The sequence below is a fragment of the Cloeon dipterum genome, chromosome X (genome assembly GCF_949628265.1).
Source record: "Cloeon dipterum chromosome X, ieCloDipt1.1, whole genome shotgun sequence".
In the NCBI taxonomy this organism is placed as follows: Eukaryota; Metazoa; Arthropoda; class Insecta; order Ephemeroptera; family Baetidae; genus Cloeon; species Cloeon dipterum.
Window position 1 is genome coordinate 25,088,084 of NC_088790.1, and position 16,453 is coordinate 25,104,536.

The 16,453-nt window shown below is 37.8% G+C and overlaps 2 protein-coding genes across 4 annotated transcripts in view; one reads left to right on the forward strand and one right to left on the reverse strand.

The window, feature by feature from the left end:
* Sp1 overlaps positions 1–16,453 on the reverse strand; it is a 163,169-nt gene that overhangs the window by 39,358 nt on the left and 107,358 nt on the right. Inside the window, exon 1 of one of the 2 annotated variants that reach the window (XM_065493280.1) lies at positions 8,614–8,843. The exons of the other annotated variant lie outside the window; for it this stretch is intronic. Coding sequence (XP_065349352.1) covers positions 8,614–8,619 — 6 coding nt within the window. The 5' untranslated portion in view covers positions 8,620–8,843. Of the gene's footprint in view, positions 1–8,613; positions 8,844–16,453 lie in introns of those variants that run through there. 2 annotated transcript variants of the gene reach the window in all.
* Positions 10,558–16,244, forward strand: MYPT-75D (Myosin phosphatase targeting subunit 75D). Of its 2 annotated transcripts, none has more exons than XM_065494094.1 (10): positions 10,558–10,713; positions 11,073–11,346; positions 11,625–11,695; positions 11,755–12,015; positions 12,852–12,968; positions 13,028–13,153; positions 13,212–13,287; positions 13,341–13,561; positions 13,614–13,755; positions 15,112–16,244. In XM_065494094.1, the coding sequence occupies exons 2-10, from the start codon at positions 11,100–11,102 to the stop codon at positions 15,405–15,407; spliced, it is 1,557 nt and encodes a 518-aa protein (XP_065350166.1). In that variant the 5' UTR covers positions 10,558–10,713; positions 11,073–11,099; the 3' UTR covers positions 15,408–16,244. The 2 variants fall into 2 exon arrangements, with proteins under 2 accessions (XP_065350166.1, XP_065350167.1); XM_065494095.1 differs by having other exon boundaries at positions 13,632–13,755.

The window sequence follows — 16,453 nt, forward strand, 5'->3', positions numbered from 1 at the left end:
TGTTTTTACGATCCAAATGACACAATTATTACTGGTAATGCAAATTATGTCACAATATTGACGAAAACTTGCTTCTTTTTGCACATTTTCACGTGACTGTTTTTTCGCGCTATGCTCCACCGGACGCCATATCTGCGCGTCGCACGAATCTGGTCCCCGCTGGGAAAATCAAATCGTGGAATTTATACTCAAATTTTGATGTCCAGTTTTTTTCATTTGTATGAAACCGAAACAATAATAATTAGAAACTAAAGTTGCATAGGAAATTTCCACACTGCTAATCCAATAAAAAGGCTCAATATATTTACGTTTCCATTGTTGAATTCGAGCTTTTATGTTATGCGTGGATTACCTCTCGAGTAATACGACACAATAAATTATACCATGTAGTTAATGTATAATAATAAAGTTCATGGTGCTAAATGAAAGAAAATGTATTACTCATATGTCGGCTGAGCAGGCAGACACAAAACCGCGCAAAACTTGATCGGGTTTGATAGTACGCCAATTAGCTATAGTTTGATTGAGGCAGCTCTCAAATCGGGCGGCTCTCATAATTGATCTAAATTAATGGCAATTATGTGCCGATAACTAACTTTCCAACTGGACCTTTTGGGCGTGGTCAAAATCCCTTTTATGTGGAGGATATCGCCATTGTAAATACCGATGTCAAGAAATATAGCATTTTGTGCTGCTGTCTGCAAATTTCACAATTATTAAGTAAACGAGATCGGTTTAAATTGAAATAAAGGTTCTACCTACGTAATTGATTGTTAATAAGATAAGAAGAATAAATATACAAATTTTTATATTTAGTGCGAAAAATTCCAGCGTTAAAAATATTTTTTACTTCCCTTTCAAGGGGGTTGTAATAAAGCAGTTCAGGGGTAGAGGGTTTGGCTGCTAAGAGGAGGTCAAGACAAGTCTAATGGTGTGAAATTATTGCAATTCTGTTCGTTAGAACCCGATATTTAGAATTGACAATATTTGCAAATCACGAAAACGTAAGAAAAATCGTGTTTATTTCGGATTTCTCAAAAAAAGTAACAGCAATTTTAAATTTCCACACAAGTTCTCACGCATGTCATGAAATATTTAGCTCATTTTTTTGAAACTTTCAATTAGAAACTTAAATTCACAGTTGGGAGCTTTGACTTTGACAGTAAAATTTGATATTCTTTCGACCGGGCTCGGCGAGAGGAATCCAAAGCACACATTTTTTTAATTGCAACACGGGAAGGTGACATACTGCTGAGGTCTCAACTTATTCTCAAATTGTCCTGTCAAACTCGTAAAAATAAATATTTTGCGGAGACGTAAAATCTACTAGTAAAGATCGATTTTTGGTGTGAATTTCATTAAATTTCTTGACCGCAGGCCAATTTTGTTATGTTTGCTAAAAAAATTTCATGGTTGTTCACGGATTTTTATAAATAAAATAATTTAAATTAGTCTCTTGACATTAAGAGGCTAGAAAATGTCATTTTTTCGCAAATGTTTTTCCAAACCGAACGACCTGATGGTCCACGTTTTCCGAACGAGACGAATTTGGGTGCAAATACCTTGGGCGAACACACAGGCAGGCTAATTGTCTCGATTAATTAAGTGAAATCCGGCGAGCAGAGCAGCGATCCGCAGTGTGTGCGCGCCTTGAATAATTAAGCCAGCGGCGCGAGCACTAATTTCGCTGTCCCGGAGCGAAAACTCAAAGCGCATCAAAGGAAAATCGACAGCGAGGTGTAAATGCGCTTCAGAGAGCTGGTTTGATGGCAGCGGGCGTTTCGGCAGGTGATTATTAGCCAGCCAGCCAGCCCCGACTCTCAATTTTCCCCCTGCAGCTTCATCAAACAAGCGAACGAACGAACGAACGAACGAACGCACGCAAGCGCGCGCCAAATGTTTTCACGGTCCACAAAAGCAGCTAGCACAGCTCGCCCTCTAATAATTGCGGTTAATTATCCTGCCATCACTACTTTATTTGACGATTTTTATTAATTTCGCCGCACTATACGATCACGGAACTTTTTCTCTTCTTCATTCATCGTCCCGAAGAGAGGCATTTTTCCTATTTCTGATCGCCGGAATAGCTCAGTATTTTTTTAGTGTTTTACCCCTTAAAATATTTTTATTTTAAAATACTTCAAAGGGAATTTTGTTAACAACAATTGTGAAACTGAAACTAATAGAAAGTTTAGATAAAATAAACCCAAGAAAACAAGAGTTTTGATACACTGCAGCTAACTCTGGACGGTTTTTAATCATTTAAAAATAATTAAAAGAAGCAAATCAGTTAATAAATGATTAAAAATAATATTTTTACATTTTGGAGATTTCATGATAAATTTTCAGCTCTGTTTAATAGTTCCTGGTTGACGAATTCAGACAATTTGTTCCCAGAATTTTCTTTTCGCTTCGTTTTTTGAAGGCAAATACCAGTTTTTTCAATAGTGGAAATTTCTCAATAAATTAAAAAAAAAAATCTAACGCCATTTTTCTATTATTTCACATTTATGAATCACTTTTTGACTATTTTAAATTTTAAAATTCAGGGATTTTTTGAAATATTTGACCTTGACCCTGACCTACGTTGTTGGTCAATCTGGCCATGTTGTAGGGAGTATAATTTAAATTATTTTGATCATATGATCACCGAAATATTCAATTCTTCTGACTTTACAATAGAAGTGAAAAGTTTGAACACTGAAAATTTCTTTGATATAATCGCACGCAACAATTGCAAACCTTGAGCCTCTGTAAAAAGGCAATGTTTGGCATTTTAACCTAATATTTTAAGGTCCATCATCACATCGGTTTATTAGGGCAACACCTTCACCAAATTTCATCGAAATCTGAAGGCCCATGCAAAGAGGAGTGTTACCTGTAGCTTAAAACATGTAATTATTCCAAAACAAACTTGATTTTCGTCAGTATCAAGACATTTTTGCACACTTAATAATGAAATAGTTTTAAATAGAGCTGTGAAATCTAGATGGATCGTTCGACAGTGTGTTATTCGGTCGCGATTTTATTGAAACTTGGAGTTTTCGTGAGTTATTCGCTATACCATAATAATTTATAGGGGGTCAGCGCCATTTCAAAAGAGGCGAGCCGATAACAAAAAAAAATGTGCAAGAACGACTCTTACACATAACAATTACCACAGTAATTAGAGGGCAATTAAATTTTTCAACGCGCGTCCCTTGTCGGGTTTCCGGTTTTAAATTTCAAATGGACGCCTGATTGTTTTTCAAATTTCCCGTGAAAACCGTCTGGCAACCTTGAGCGCAAAATCAAGAGAGAGACAAGGCGGCGGCGTTGCGTTCACGCGGGCCGATTAAAATCTCACGCACATTTGAAGTTTGCTCAAATTGATTACGACATTTTGATAATCGGCTGGCACGGCCAGTATGCCGAGCGGCGAGCAAACGAACGAGCGAGCGAGCACGGCGCGCGAGAGATCGGCCGCAGCCAGAGGAATGTATCTTTAATATAAAATGGGAGAGTTGGTTGATTCACGGACGAAATTATGACGTCAGCCCCGGCCGCCAGGGAAAAAGCAGAGAAGCAGCGTCGGGTCGCAGAAAAAGAAGAGGAAAAAATTGAAGTTTCGTCATCGTGGAGGCCAGTGAATTTTTGGCGATTTTATTTAAGCATATATAACTTGTCGTATGTGCTTAGGGGATATAGTTGGTTTCATACGGTTCCTTAGCATACAAATATTTTACTCTTTTAGTAATTATTTAAAATCGAATTCTGTATCATGGAAATTTTCTTTTGAAAAATGTATTTTATGCTTGTAAGTGTCATGTAGTCTATATAATATTAAAATTTCTTTCAAAAATAGTTAAATGATATTTATATGAATATTTAAAATACTAACAGGGCAATATATTACAAATTAAAAGTTGACCATTTTCAAGAAATTATTTTATTGTTCGTAACTGGGACTTATCTAGGAGGATTAATTTTCAATTTCTGGCTTTCAATACTATCTTAACTGATTCAAAACCCCATGAAATTACACTAAACTCGATTAAGTTAAACACATTTCCTCCAGGGAAATTTGATTTTTTTTAAAAAAAATATAAAAATCACCTTGCGAAATAATTATTTAACAAAGAACAGTAAATTTGAATGTGTGTACGTGTGTGTTTTCGTGTTTCTATATAACGATTGAATTGAGACATGTGCAGGCGTGAATTATTTCTCCGACTCACAGCGATAAATACGTGTCTCGTTCTTTTGATCTGGCGCGCCTGCCAGTAATGAATTACGACGTGAAGGGTGGTTGCCGCACCGCCACTCGAGCCGACAGCTCGTGCACCCCTCGTGCGGGGGTGTGTGTTTTCGTATGAATGAGCGAAAACGCGGCGCACATCAGCGAGCAGTGCTTGAGCACAAAAATAGCTCTTGTTTGCCTCGATTATTTATGTCCGGCTAATAATGCGTCGGTTAATTAGGCAATTTTTGGCAGCAGCTAGCGCGCGAGGGCGGCTTTTATAATGTTCATATTAGGGAGGGCGCACGGCACACACATGACGCTATTAATGCAACCCGAGCCCCAATTATGCAGCTCGACTTTCAACCCCGAAAACAGCGCGACACACACACACACACACGTGCAGCCGGGTAAATTTACCAAACTGGCAACACATACACCCTTTGATCCCCGAAATTGGTGCGCTCCAGCCTCGTTTATTATTATCCATGTACTAGAATTATAAATAAAACGCGCGTGTGACATTTCAGCCATGAACACACGCTGCTCCGAATTCTGCCTCTGCGTCGTTCCAAAAAGGTTATGCTCAAGTCTGAGCACTTAAAAAATATTTCTGGAAGGTTTGCAGTTTGCAGCCCACACATTGACGTACATTCGGCAAATTTTAGCAGTAAAATTGTGTTTTTTACTGCAAAACCTCGTAAAATCCTTGTTGCCAATGCATGAAACATTCCCTAAGGATTGAGTTAGAGCCAAAATTGACCTAAGTAGCTGCTGTTGTGCTCAGCCAACAATTAAACAGGATTAATACGGCAATACCCTAGAAAATGCTTGTTGCCAATGCATGAAATCGCCCCTTAGGATTCAATTGAGGCCAAAAATTGACCTAATTAGCACTGCAAATTGTTTAGAAAAGTGGCTAAAAAGCTAGCACGCTTTTCAAATGGTGAGGACTGTCTCCCTACTTGAAATCTGATTTTATTTCAAAACAAAGAGTTTCCCCAAAAAGTTGCATACACTGTTAAATAGATCATGCCGAGAGGAATCGATCTCTGCCAAGAAAATGTGGCCGCAAGCACTGAATTTTTACTGTTCTCTTTTTAATTGTTGTAAATTTTGAAGCACAAATTATGTTTATCGATCATCTGTTTATTGAATTCAACAATTCAAATAATTTTCAACTGTCGCCCTGTATCAATTTGCATGTTTTCCAAATGGTGCGATGACTGCCTCCCTATTTGAAATCTTATTTTATTTCCCCAAAAAGCGTCATACGCCGTTGGATAGATCTCGACGTGAGGAATCGAAATCTACGAAGAAAATATAGGCAAAAGAGCAAAAAAATTGAATTAGAAAATGCCCCATTTTGATTGTTATGATGTTGCTCACGTCATAGAACAATGCTAGAGCCAACAATTCCAATTATATTCTATTTTTCCCTCTATCAATTCACTTTTAAATGATTTCAAACAGTTTTTGATGGCTTTAAAAATCTTAAAAGAGCTCCATTCGAGTTGAACTCAAGGGAATTTTGTTTAATCTGATGCCTTTACAGCACCATATGAAACAAAAAACAAAAGTTATTAAACCGCGTATTTACATTTGAGGATAATCAGCCAAACTATATTCCACACTGTAAGCCCTAACAAGCGGCTAATAACGCGAGAATATCCCCAATTTAAGCCCACATCTGCTGCTTATCGATGGCTGCTTAATGCTATTCACGAGAAGCGTTGGAAATCGCGTCTGGCGCGGTAAATAATTCACTTAATTTGCAACTAATAATGTCCCGAGGTTATGATATCACATTTCCCTGCTCATTGAAGTCGATTTCGGCACGTCCCCTCGATTTCTGCCGCGTCACTACCGCAACGTGTCCATTGAGTGATTTGCATGCTGGAGCAGCCTGCCTCTCTCTCATGAATGTGTATGTGCATCTCTCTCTCTCTCTCGCCGCCGCCGCCGCTGATGTGTGTGTATTGTGTGTGCCGTAATCTATTATAATACACAACGAGAGCCGCAGGAATACATGAGTATTAACACACGCCAAGTGAGTTAGTGAGTGAGCAGTGAGCTTCGACGAAAAACACGCCCATCTGCTCGCTCTTGACCTTCTCGCACTCGAAATTGGGTATATCGGACAGCAATTTGCGCCCGGATAAAACAAATGATGTCGGCCGCGTGTGCCAGAACAAACTCATTATTTTGCTGTGTCGGCGCGAGAAATGTCGACAAAATTGCGATTGGGTGGTGGCGGCGGCGGCGGCGGCTCATTTTTATCTGCGTGCTCGTTGTTGTGACGCGTCAAACTTCATGTTCAACGGTATTCAGACGGCTTTATCGTTATTTTCACTTCGAAAGCATGGATTTTTCAGCTGATTAGTTTCTATTGTCTATTTTTACGTGCGTAAAATGCAATTATTAAATTTTGCTTATTTTTTAATTAACTGGAAAATCTTATACAGAACGACAATGAACAATATTTTGCATTTGTTGGCTCTTGAAAGTGATCCGTTGAACCTATATTGTTTGAGTGATCTTGAAAAGTTAAACTGAACCTTGTGCAATAGTCTGATCAGGACTACGTAACAATTAAAATTTGGATCAGGTCCAGTTTCTCGAAAAATTGAACGGATTTTGTCCATAATTTTTGTCCATAATTTTTCACTCTATTACGATTCCTCTCCGCAACAGTGCGCGAATTTTGAGGTAAATTTCCATGCTTGAGAAGTGAATCGTGAATTTACGATAGGAAGACAGTGCTCACCGCTTGATTGGCATGCTAATTTTGGAGCAGATTTTCTCAGAAATTAAATTTTAGCACATTTTTATGCTTGTTTTAATATTAAAAAGGGAAAATAGTCTTGCAGTGAGTTCCACGTTGATAAATTCTGCCGAAGAAGGAAGCATAAAGGGAATCTAAATTCAAAATGTTCACAATCCATAGGTTTTGTCTCAAGAGTTCACATAAAAAGTGCGAGCTAATTTAACAAAATATATGCTACAGGAAATAACAATTTTAAAGTTGGCTCTGTTAAATTTTACTGTAACTCAAACCTTGTTTTACCGTCTTTGTTCATCAAAGGTCACCTTGCTTTAGCAGCTAAACACAGAAAAAAATCTCTTGTAAGCAAGAAAATCTTAGGAAACTGACAAGCTTCAAATTTCCTTGCGGATGAGTCTTCATTAAAATTTAAAAATATGCTGTCTCCGTACTTTTTCTTCAATTTTAAAATTTGCTTTCATGAATTCATTTGACTTCTTCCATGTCATTGTCAATTTGAATGAAATTTCCGAAAGGTCCGAATTTCGGAGCTTTTCACGTGCGGCAAGCACAACTAAACATCATTCTTATATTCTCTTAAAGAGGATTTTGCCTCAAGGATAGTCCAAAACGTACTCAAGCTGTGTAAATTTTCAGCAAATTGAAAAATTTACTTTAAATTGTTTTTTAATTCAGTTTTTCCCTGTAAGTAATTTTTAGAAAAAATATAGCTTTAAGTATAAAATATTTAAAATAAACTCAAGAGATTAACAGTCAATTTTTCCTCTGCACCAATTTATACCTCCAGAGTAGCTTTTTGCTGGTCAAAACTTTTCAATTGATTTTTTTATAAATCTTATCAGGAATTTTAAAATTTAAATTTTTATATAACTAATTTTGCGTTGATTGTTCTATTTTGCTCTGTTATTAATATTGATTTTTCGTTTGGGAAGACATCTCAGGTACTAAGCCTAAAAATCCATTTCGATTTGGGCAGCAGGTGTTGCAGATATCAAACACAGGCGCAGGGAATTTTTCTCTCTTGAATTTTCATTTCAGAAGAAGTAGAATCTCAATCATTGAAATGAGCTTGTCATTACAGGAGATGTCTTTTTGAGCTTATCAATTTTCGCGAGGGAAGTTAAATCACGGGGAGGGTGTGTGGCTGGGTTGGAAGGATTCCGTAACTCATCTCCTCTTTACGATTTTGCTTAGCATTGAGTACAGTTGGATGTTTTCCATGTTCACAATTTCAGAATTCTCTGCAGCCAATTTTAATTTGGAGGTAAAGTACTGCTGATGAGACCTGAGGCTGAATTTATTCCTCTAAAAAGTTCACAAATTGCTCAAACCATCCTGACATAATCCACGTAGAGCTGAGCCATTCGATAATTTCATGAAATTACCTGCTTGTGCATTTCTTTTTTCTGTTCTTAAAATTTAATACATGATTTTAACTGAAATTCAGACAAAATCTATGCTTTATAATTCAAACTGAATGACCGAAGAAATATTTAGAAATAAGGCAGCTGCAGAGCCACAATTTTTAATTCTCTGACTTTTCCAAAGGTAGGGATAGTAACCGGAGGGCTTCTGGTGGCAACCCTATTCGCGAGGACGGCGTACTCACCTCCATCTGCGAAGGCCGGTCGGGCGAAAGCTGCTGGGTCGTGGCGTGGGAATGCGGCTCTCTGAGGGCTCTCAGGGTGTCCGGGGGCTCATTTTTCGCTTTTGCACGGCATGGCGGCCCCCGAATTGCGAAAGTAAACACTCACTCGGCAAGAAAGGCGCACTCTGTGTATCTAATCTAGCCTCCTTTTGCGTCCGTCCGTCTGTCCGTGTGTGTCGGCGGCCACCATACACTCTCAAAGCCCGCCCATTTAATTGCTCTCGCTCACAAAAAGGCAGGGGATTTTCAGTGCAGCTCAACACCATGCTTCTTCTCTCCGCAGCTCGCCTCAGCGGCAGCCTTTCAAATTTTGCCAACGACCAACCGACCGTCGCCGCGGCAGGAAATGGATTTAAATCTTTAAAAAAGAATCACAAACCAACGTTGCAGAGGAATTTTCGTTCCTCATCTCTTCAGTAAAGGGTTAAAACCAACGGAAAACATTTTAATTTTCTAACATCTGCTCTGTCTTAAGCTTTATTGATCCAACAATCAAGTAATTCACGGTTCACTTCGCATATAATAATTTATTTAAAATTTGCATAATCGGAGGAGTAAAGAGAGCAGCGGAGAAGACGCTGTGTGGTAATAATTCGCCGGATGGAGCTCCTGCAGCGGAGTGCCTGGAAGTTAGACAACCTGCGCGACCGCACGGCCTCCCCTCCACCGCGTCTCCGCAGCTCAATATTCTTGCACGCCCCTCCTCTGGACGCGGAGTAGTAAAATAAAAGTTAAAGTCGACCAAAATTTGCATTTTTTTCCTATGTCATTGGTGCAGCCCCGATGCGCACTGCAGTTTTATTTAAATTTCTCCGTAATTTACCTAAAAATTTTGTGGTACGATGGAAAAATAAGAAAAATATTTCGAAAGAAAGAAAGCAGAGGCGAATAATCTGGTAATATTTTATTCCCCAATCGATTGAATGTCATTTTAAAATAATTATTTCTTATTATGTATAGAAAGCTTTTCGCGTGAGGCCACTTGGATAAAAAAATCCAAGATTTGCACAACAAATAATTAAAATGCAAAATGTTTGACTAAATCTTTAATGTCTGTAAAATTTAAGTATGTGAGAAAAAAAGAAGAGATATTGCATGCATTAAATTTAAAATCCATTCCACCATTTTTTTTTTAAATTTTGCTATGTACGTTTTCATAATATATGGAATTTTAGGTGTAGTGAGGAAAGTCTTCAAGAAAATAACCCTGAATATACCAAAAATACAAAGATAATACAAAAAGAATATAAAATATAGCACAAATAATTGAATCCATTAATTAATTCAGAAGAATATAGCCTCAATTTATTTTTAAATTGGAAAAACAATGAAAAATATTTAGCATTTAAATTAAATGCTCATTGTAGCGCACGATTAAATATGTAAACGGTTCCAGAACAATGAATTGTAAGAAATGTATGGTGGTCCTCTGTTAAACGAATATTATACGGAAAAAACAAATAATTTGAAGCAGAAAATCTCCCAAAACTTCTGTAATTACAATAATAATAATATCCCTCGCCTCTCTAATTATTGATTAATAGAACTAAAAATATGAAAAATTCTTACTACATTAATAAATAAAATATTCGTCCTGGTCCTGGCAAAATTGCGTAACTTTCAACAACCAAACGCGAATTTCCTTGTTGCAAGAAAAGGTCAACAATCAATTCGAAAATGAAATTTGGGTGTTTGTTGAACGTTGCGCAATTTTGCCGGGACCAGGACGATATAATTAATGGGTTAATTGTAGGTTTTTTGCCTTAATTTGATTTTATTTCGTAATTTCTATGAGTATGCGGCTTCCTTGTGAGAATTTTCTTCGCGCGCTTCTGCGGCCGGTAATTCTGTTGCTGCGCTCGCTGGAGTCCAAGGAGGTTTCCAGTCTCCAGCAGTACGTCCACTCCCCCTCCACCGGCACAGCACACATCCGCCTCCACCTAACCCTAACACTCTTTAACTTGTTGACAAAAGCAGAACACCTGTTAAAATGGGACCTGTATAATGGTAACCGCGGCCGATTCGACGCCCTCAGCCCTTCTATAGCGGCCGAGACTTCAGGTGAGACCATTCCGCATTTCTAAAACAATAAACTGTTGGAAAATATTTAAAAAATTCGCGAGATCTGGCACTTGGTGAGAGCCCGTTGAACGCACACCTGATTGTGCACTGAAGCACACACAAATTGCAATTCGGTTTCTAATTTTTATTGCAACTTTCTTCGTGTCGATCGAACCGCAGATTTCTCGCAGTTGCACCAATACTTCGTCAGAAGGACGAGCGCAATCCGAATCTTATCATGTAATTTGTTTTCGTTCATCTGTCGGCATGGAAACAGTAGCAGGTGCTCTGGAATGCGAGAATTAACAAACTGCGCTTATCTCCAGTCAATCACATTATTTTCATAACTATTTTTGCAGGGCTAGTTGATTTAATTGCTCTCCACCATGGACCACTCGGAGCTGGTGGCTGAGATGCCCAACGTGGAGCGGCTGAGCGTGCAGGAGCGGCTGCACCTGGCTCGCCGCCGCCGTCTGCAGCAGCTCAGGTCGTGGTCGCAGTTCGAGAAGGAGTGGCTCAAGAGGAGGAACAGCCAGAACCACAACACCATCCGCAACACTGCCAACAGGAAAATCAAGTTCAACAACAGTGTCGTCCTGCTCGAGGCTGCCGCCAGAAACGATATTGACGAAGGTTCATAGATAACACTATGAATTAGATTTGATTTTTATAGTACTTACAATGTTTACTTTTCTTGATAACAAGGGGATTTGGTTTCGTTACGTGTTCTGGTATGCAATGTTTTAGCGTCTAAATTTAAAGGGAGCACTTTTTCAATGTGAATTTCATGAAAGGAAAATTTTTTAAGTAATTTTAAAATTCAATTTGTCACGGTGATTTTTTAATGATCAACTTACCAATTAACAATAGCTTGTTTTTTCATATTTAAAAGAAATATATTTTAATTTCAGTGAGGTATCTGCTGAAGCAAGGTGTTGATCCTGACGCCACAAATGAAGATGGCCTGACTGCCTTACACCAGGTAAATTTGAAAAATCTTTTTATTTTTAAATGTAATTACAATTTTTCGATTTTTTTCAGTGCTGCATTGACGATAACGAGAAGATGCTTTTGCTGCTGCTCGAGTTTGGTGCGAACGTGAATGCAGAGGACTCGGAAAAGTGGACGCCTCTGCACGCGGCCGCCACCTGCGGACACCTGCACCTGGTCAAAATTCTGGTGGCCCATAGTGCCAACCTGCTGGCCGTGAATGCGGATGGGAACATGCCTTATGATATTTGCGAGGACGAGCCTACCTTGGACTTCATCGAGGGCGAAATGGCCAAACAGGGAGTCACTCAGGTTGGTTAATTAAATTATTATGGCTATGGGATTTTTATTCAGTTATTTCGTTTTATTCTTTTGAATTATTTTAAAATTTTCTTTACGTTTTCATATTTATTATTTTTGCATTAAATTTATTGGACAAAATGATTAAAGCATTTTTTCGATTTTGTTTTTTAAACCATTAAATTTAATTAAAAATTAATATATTTATTTAATTTAATTGGGGAGCGGCATTGATATATAATAAATTAATTTTAAAGAGAAATGTTTGCTGTGGATTCCTCATAATATCAGAATTTTTGGAATAACTGTCTTAATTTGCGGACTATGAAGCCTTGAAAACAATTAAATTTTTACCAAGCAACCGGCCAAATTTAATTTGATATCTCCAGGACGCAAATAAATTTTAGAATGAGGTAAATTTGTTAAACTGACGCTGAAAAATGAGCACTGAATGATATTTTAAAAACAAGAAAAAAAATGTTAAGAGTTGCAACAAATTAATGAAAATGATATAATTTTAAGTGTAAGATTTAAAGGTTTAAACATCTCCACGTTGTTTGTTAAAACATCTCAGTTATTATTTCGAAAAATGAACTTTAAAAGTGACTCAAGCCGGAAACAGAAAATATTAGGTCATAAAAACAAACGTCTTAGAAATTAAAAGATAAATCTGTCAATCCTTTCCTGTAAACTGTTGAGTTCTAAACCAATTTATGAAAGAAAACTACAACAAAAATGTTTTCCAAATCAAAATATTAATATTTTAATAGAAATAATGTTAGATTTAGTTCCTTAAAAAATTCCTTGTGGTTAAAATTAAAATAGTATCTTAATATTTACTTTTTTAGGAACTTATCGATGAGACAAGAGGGTCAACTGAATTACAAATGTTGCGCGAGCTTCAGGACATCGTCGACAAAGGAGGAGATCTCGAGATGTGTGACGAAACTCACGGGGCAACTCCAGTAAGTCTTAAAATTAATTTATCAAACTGATTTTGGAACTGAGAAATTCTCCTCCTCAGCTTCACATTGCCGCTGCAAATGGGTATCTTCAAGTGGTAGATTTTCTTCTCGACCATCACGTGAGCACCGACGTCAAAGACCGGGATTTGTGGCAGCCAGTTCACGCTGCTGCTTGCTGGGGACATGTAATAACCTTCATAATTCCTTTACTGGATTTGATTTTTATTTATATTTCCTCTGCAGCTAGAAGTTGTCGAAGCCCTAGTTCAGGCTGGTGCTGATTTGAATGCCAAAAACAAACACTCAGAGACCCCCGCAGGTTTGGTTCTTTTTTAATTCACTTGGCGGCGTTAATTTAACTCTCAATTTTAGACATATGTGAAGATCCTGAAATCCGGGAGCGAATCCTGCACTTAAAGACGGAGCAGGAAAGTAAAAGGGCTCAGGAGCAGCAGAAGCGGCGTGGCGTCCGGCGCTCGCAGTCCAACAACACGCGCACGCAGAACGTGCGGAGAACGTCGATTCGTGATAAAAGCCTCACTTCCAAAAAGGAGGCTGTGGCGGAAGCAAGACTGCGTCTTCAAGTTAGAGACGTAAGCCGTCTCTTTAATTAGTAGTTGACATTCATTAATTTGTCTCTGACAGACCCCAATAACCCCTCAGAGTGATCTCCCAATGGCGTTTGAGAACGGAGTAGAACCCGCGAGAACGGAATTGGCAGCTGTTAGGAGAGCTCCTGAAGGAATGGACAGCGAAGCCAACGAAAACGAAAACCCTATTGCTCTAGGTAAGAAAATGAATTCTTACACTTTCACCTATTTCAAAATTATCCTCCTTGAAAAGTGTGATAACTCTTGAAACATGTTTTATGCAACGCGTTGGGAGAGTTCCCCTTTTTCCCACGCTTGCTGCTGGGAACCAAATTGAATGAGTGACCTTTAGTGAAGATAAATGAGGCAGATTTACAACTCTTTCGCGTATTGTTAGGTTTGCGATTTCTTGCCAACTGGATTTTTTCACTCTTGTCGATTTTAGTCAATTTCTCTCTAGGGAATTAAGAGAAAATATTATTCTCTTAGTTCAAGATCCACATCTTCTTCTTTTTTGAGTTGAAGACATAAATTAATATTAAAATTGTAATCTTATTTGAACCAAACGATGTGTAATGAGTGGCTAATTATTATTGTTTGAAATAATGTAATCATACTTAAAATTTAAGGTCATCATTTTTTCTCCTTAATAATTCACGGCAGATTTTGCTTCATAACAGCAGCCATTTTTAGCAATATTATTAATTTTATTGTTAGCCTTGCTTGATATGGCAAAAAAATTGATTCAACATGGAAGATAACTTTGCTAAAGAACTAAAACTTCAAATTAGAGCTTACATCGGGATCGGGAAACTTTCGGGTATTTTTTTCGGGATAGGAATCCTGATGAGCAATTCCAGGCGAATTTGACCTCCAAAATTTTTAGATCAATTTTTTGGCGTTGAAATTTTTAAGTAATATTTATATATGCTAAAAGTACTTTTTAATAGATAGAGAAATTCCAGGTTTGAAGCTTAGGAATTCAGGACTTAGTCATGAGTTACAGTCCACCTTTCATTCACAGCGAACTCGATTTTCAAAGATTTAAGAGATAGCAAATAAATAGGGAACGCTCCCATTCCCGAGCTTCAAACCTGGAATTTCACCATCTTTAAAACAAGCAGTTTTTTTAGTGGCACGTACAAATTTCAACGCTAAAATCCCGTCCAATGTGCAATCGATCTCCAAATTTCCAAACTCCCCTGAATTGCCCTGATGGTAAAATTTGATAACATGCAAATGGAAGGGAAACAAGAAAAAGAAGACCATTTTTAATTTAAATATATATTTTGACACGTTTTCCTCTACATTAAAACTTGTAGACATTTGTATGAAATGACGAGCGAGTTCAGTATGTTATCGTTTCGGGTTTTCCCAAAAATAAAAATATAAAATTTTCGGACAGTGCAAAAGTAAATATAAATGATTTTTAAATGATAACTAGAATAATATAGTTAATGTAGTTTCTAAGAGTCTGTAAAAATGGATCAAGAAACCAGATCATTTCGATTATTAAAATAAATTTTAACATATTTTTCTCTCCATTTTTTCAGGTGCCAACTGTAAGACGGACGACGACTCTAAGAAAATCAACATCCACGTGTCAGTGACGATAAACGCTGGCACACTGGCCGACCTGAAGAAGCAGAGGGCGCAGATCCGCAGCTCGTCGGCAGACATGAGCCTGAGCTCGGCCGACACGCACCCGCCGTCCTCTTTGTCCTCGCTGAGCATGACCAGACTGGACGAGGTGATCGGCGCCGAGAAGCCTTTTAATCGCTTTTCTGGGGACACAAGCGAGGCCATTTGCGACGTCTCGCGCACCTCCAGACGATGTACCATCCTTTGAGTCCCTCATTACGCTCAAATTATTTTCTGACAGCCAAACACTTTGAACTTCCTCGAAGAAAGAATTCTTTCGACCTATTTTTCATCTGACTGTTGACGCGATTGATCAGCAATCTTATCGTAGTTTGTAGTATAAATGTGTGGCAACGGTGACTAATATGCCACCTGTCTAAGCAATAGAGACAAAAGAAACATATTCATATAAAATTAAAACACATCACACAACTGGCAGTGATAAGGGCAGGCTTTTTGGGGGTTTAGAGCAGAACGCGGTGGCGCTTGAGTTCGCTTTTTGATCTCTTGGCCCGTCCACCGAAATCAGTACTGATTTTTCAAACCGTCGTTTTGAGCTCCAATTTTGACTCGCTATAACTGTTTCATAATATTAAAACGTGTACTTAATTTTAGACAAAACTTTGCGGTAGCGTGAATCGGCATATTTTTAACAGATCAAAAGGGCAGCTGCATCATAAAACACACATATAATACGCATTACTCACTGAGCATTCCATTTTATTAAATTATTATTTTTATATGTAGAAACAACGACTTAGTAAATAGGAATATTTACATCAAGATAGCGCACTTGTAAAATAGCACAAAGAGTAAATCCTCCATCCTAGATTGATTTATAAATATGGTTGATTGCAATAGGCAGGTACCTGTGAAAAAAGTTAAGTTTGGTGTGTTTAATTTGGTAAAAGAAAAAAATCCCCACTGCATGAAGTGCATATCTATATTTCGACTGTCTATATATTTAAAAACGGAAATCAAGTACGCGCACATACATGTAGTCGGACCCATTCTCAATAAAGTAATTGATTAAAGCACAGTTCAATTAGCTGAGTTTTCTTGTCACACAACCTCTAGTCACTCAAAAAATGGTGCACCACAAAAAATCACTGGATTTTAAGCTCGTAATCGTGTTTTGGAGCTGTGTAGGATGATGATTCATTATTAGAGAGCTAAGCAAATCAAGTGCAAAAAAGTCATTTTTAAGAAAATAATTATTGTAGTTATATACACTTTGTTTGCTCAAACGTGCAA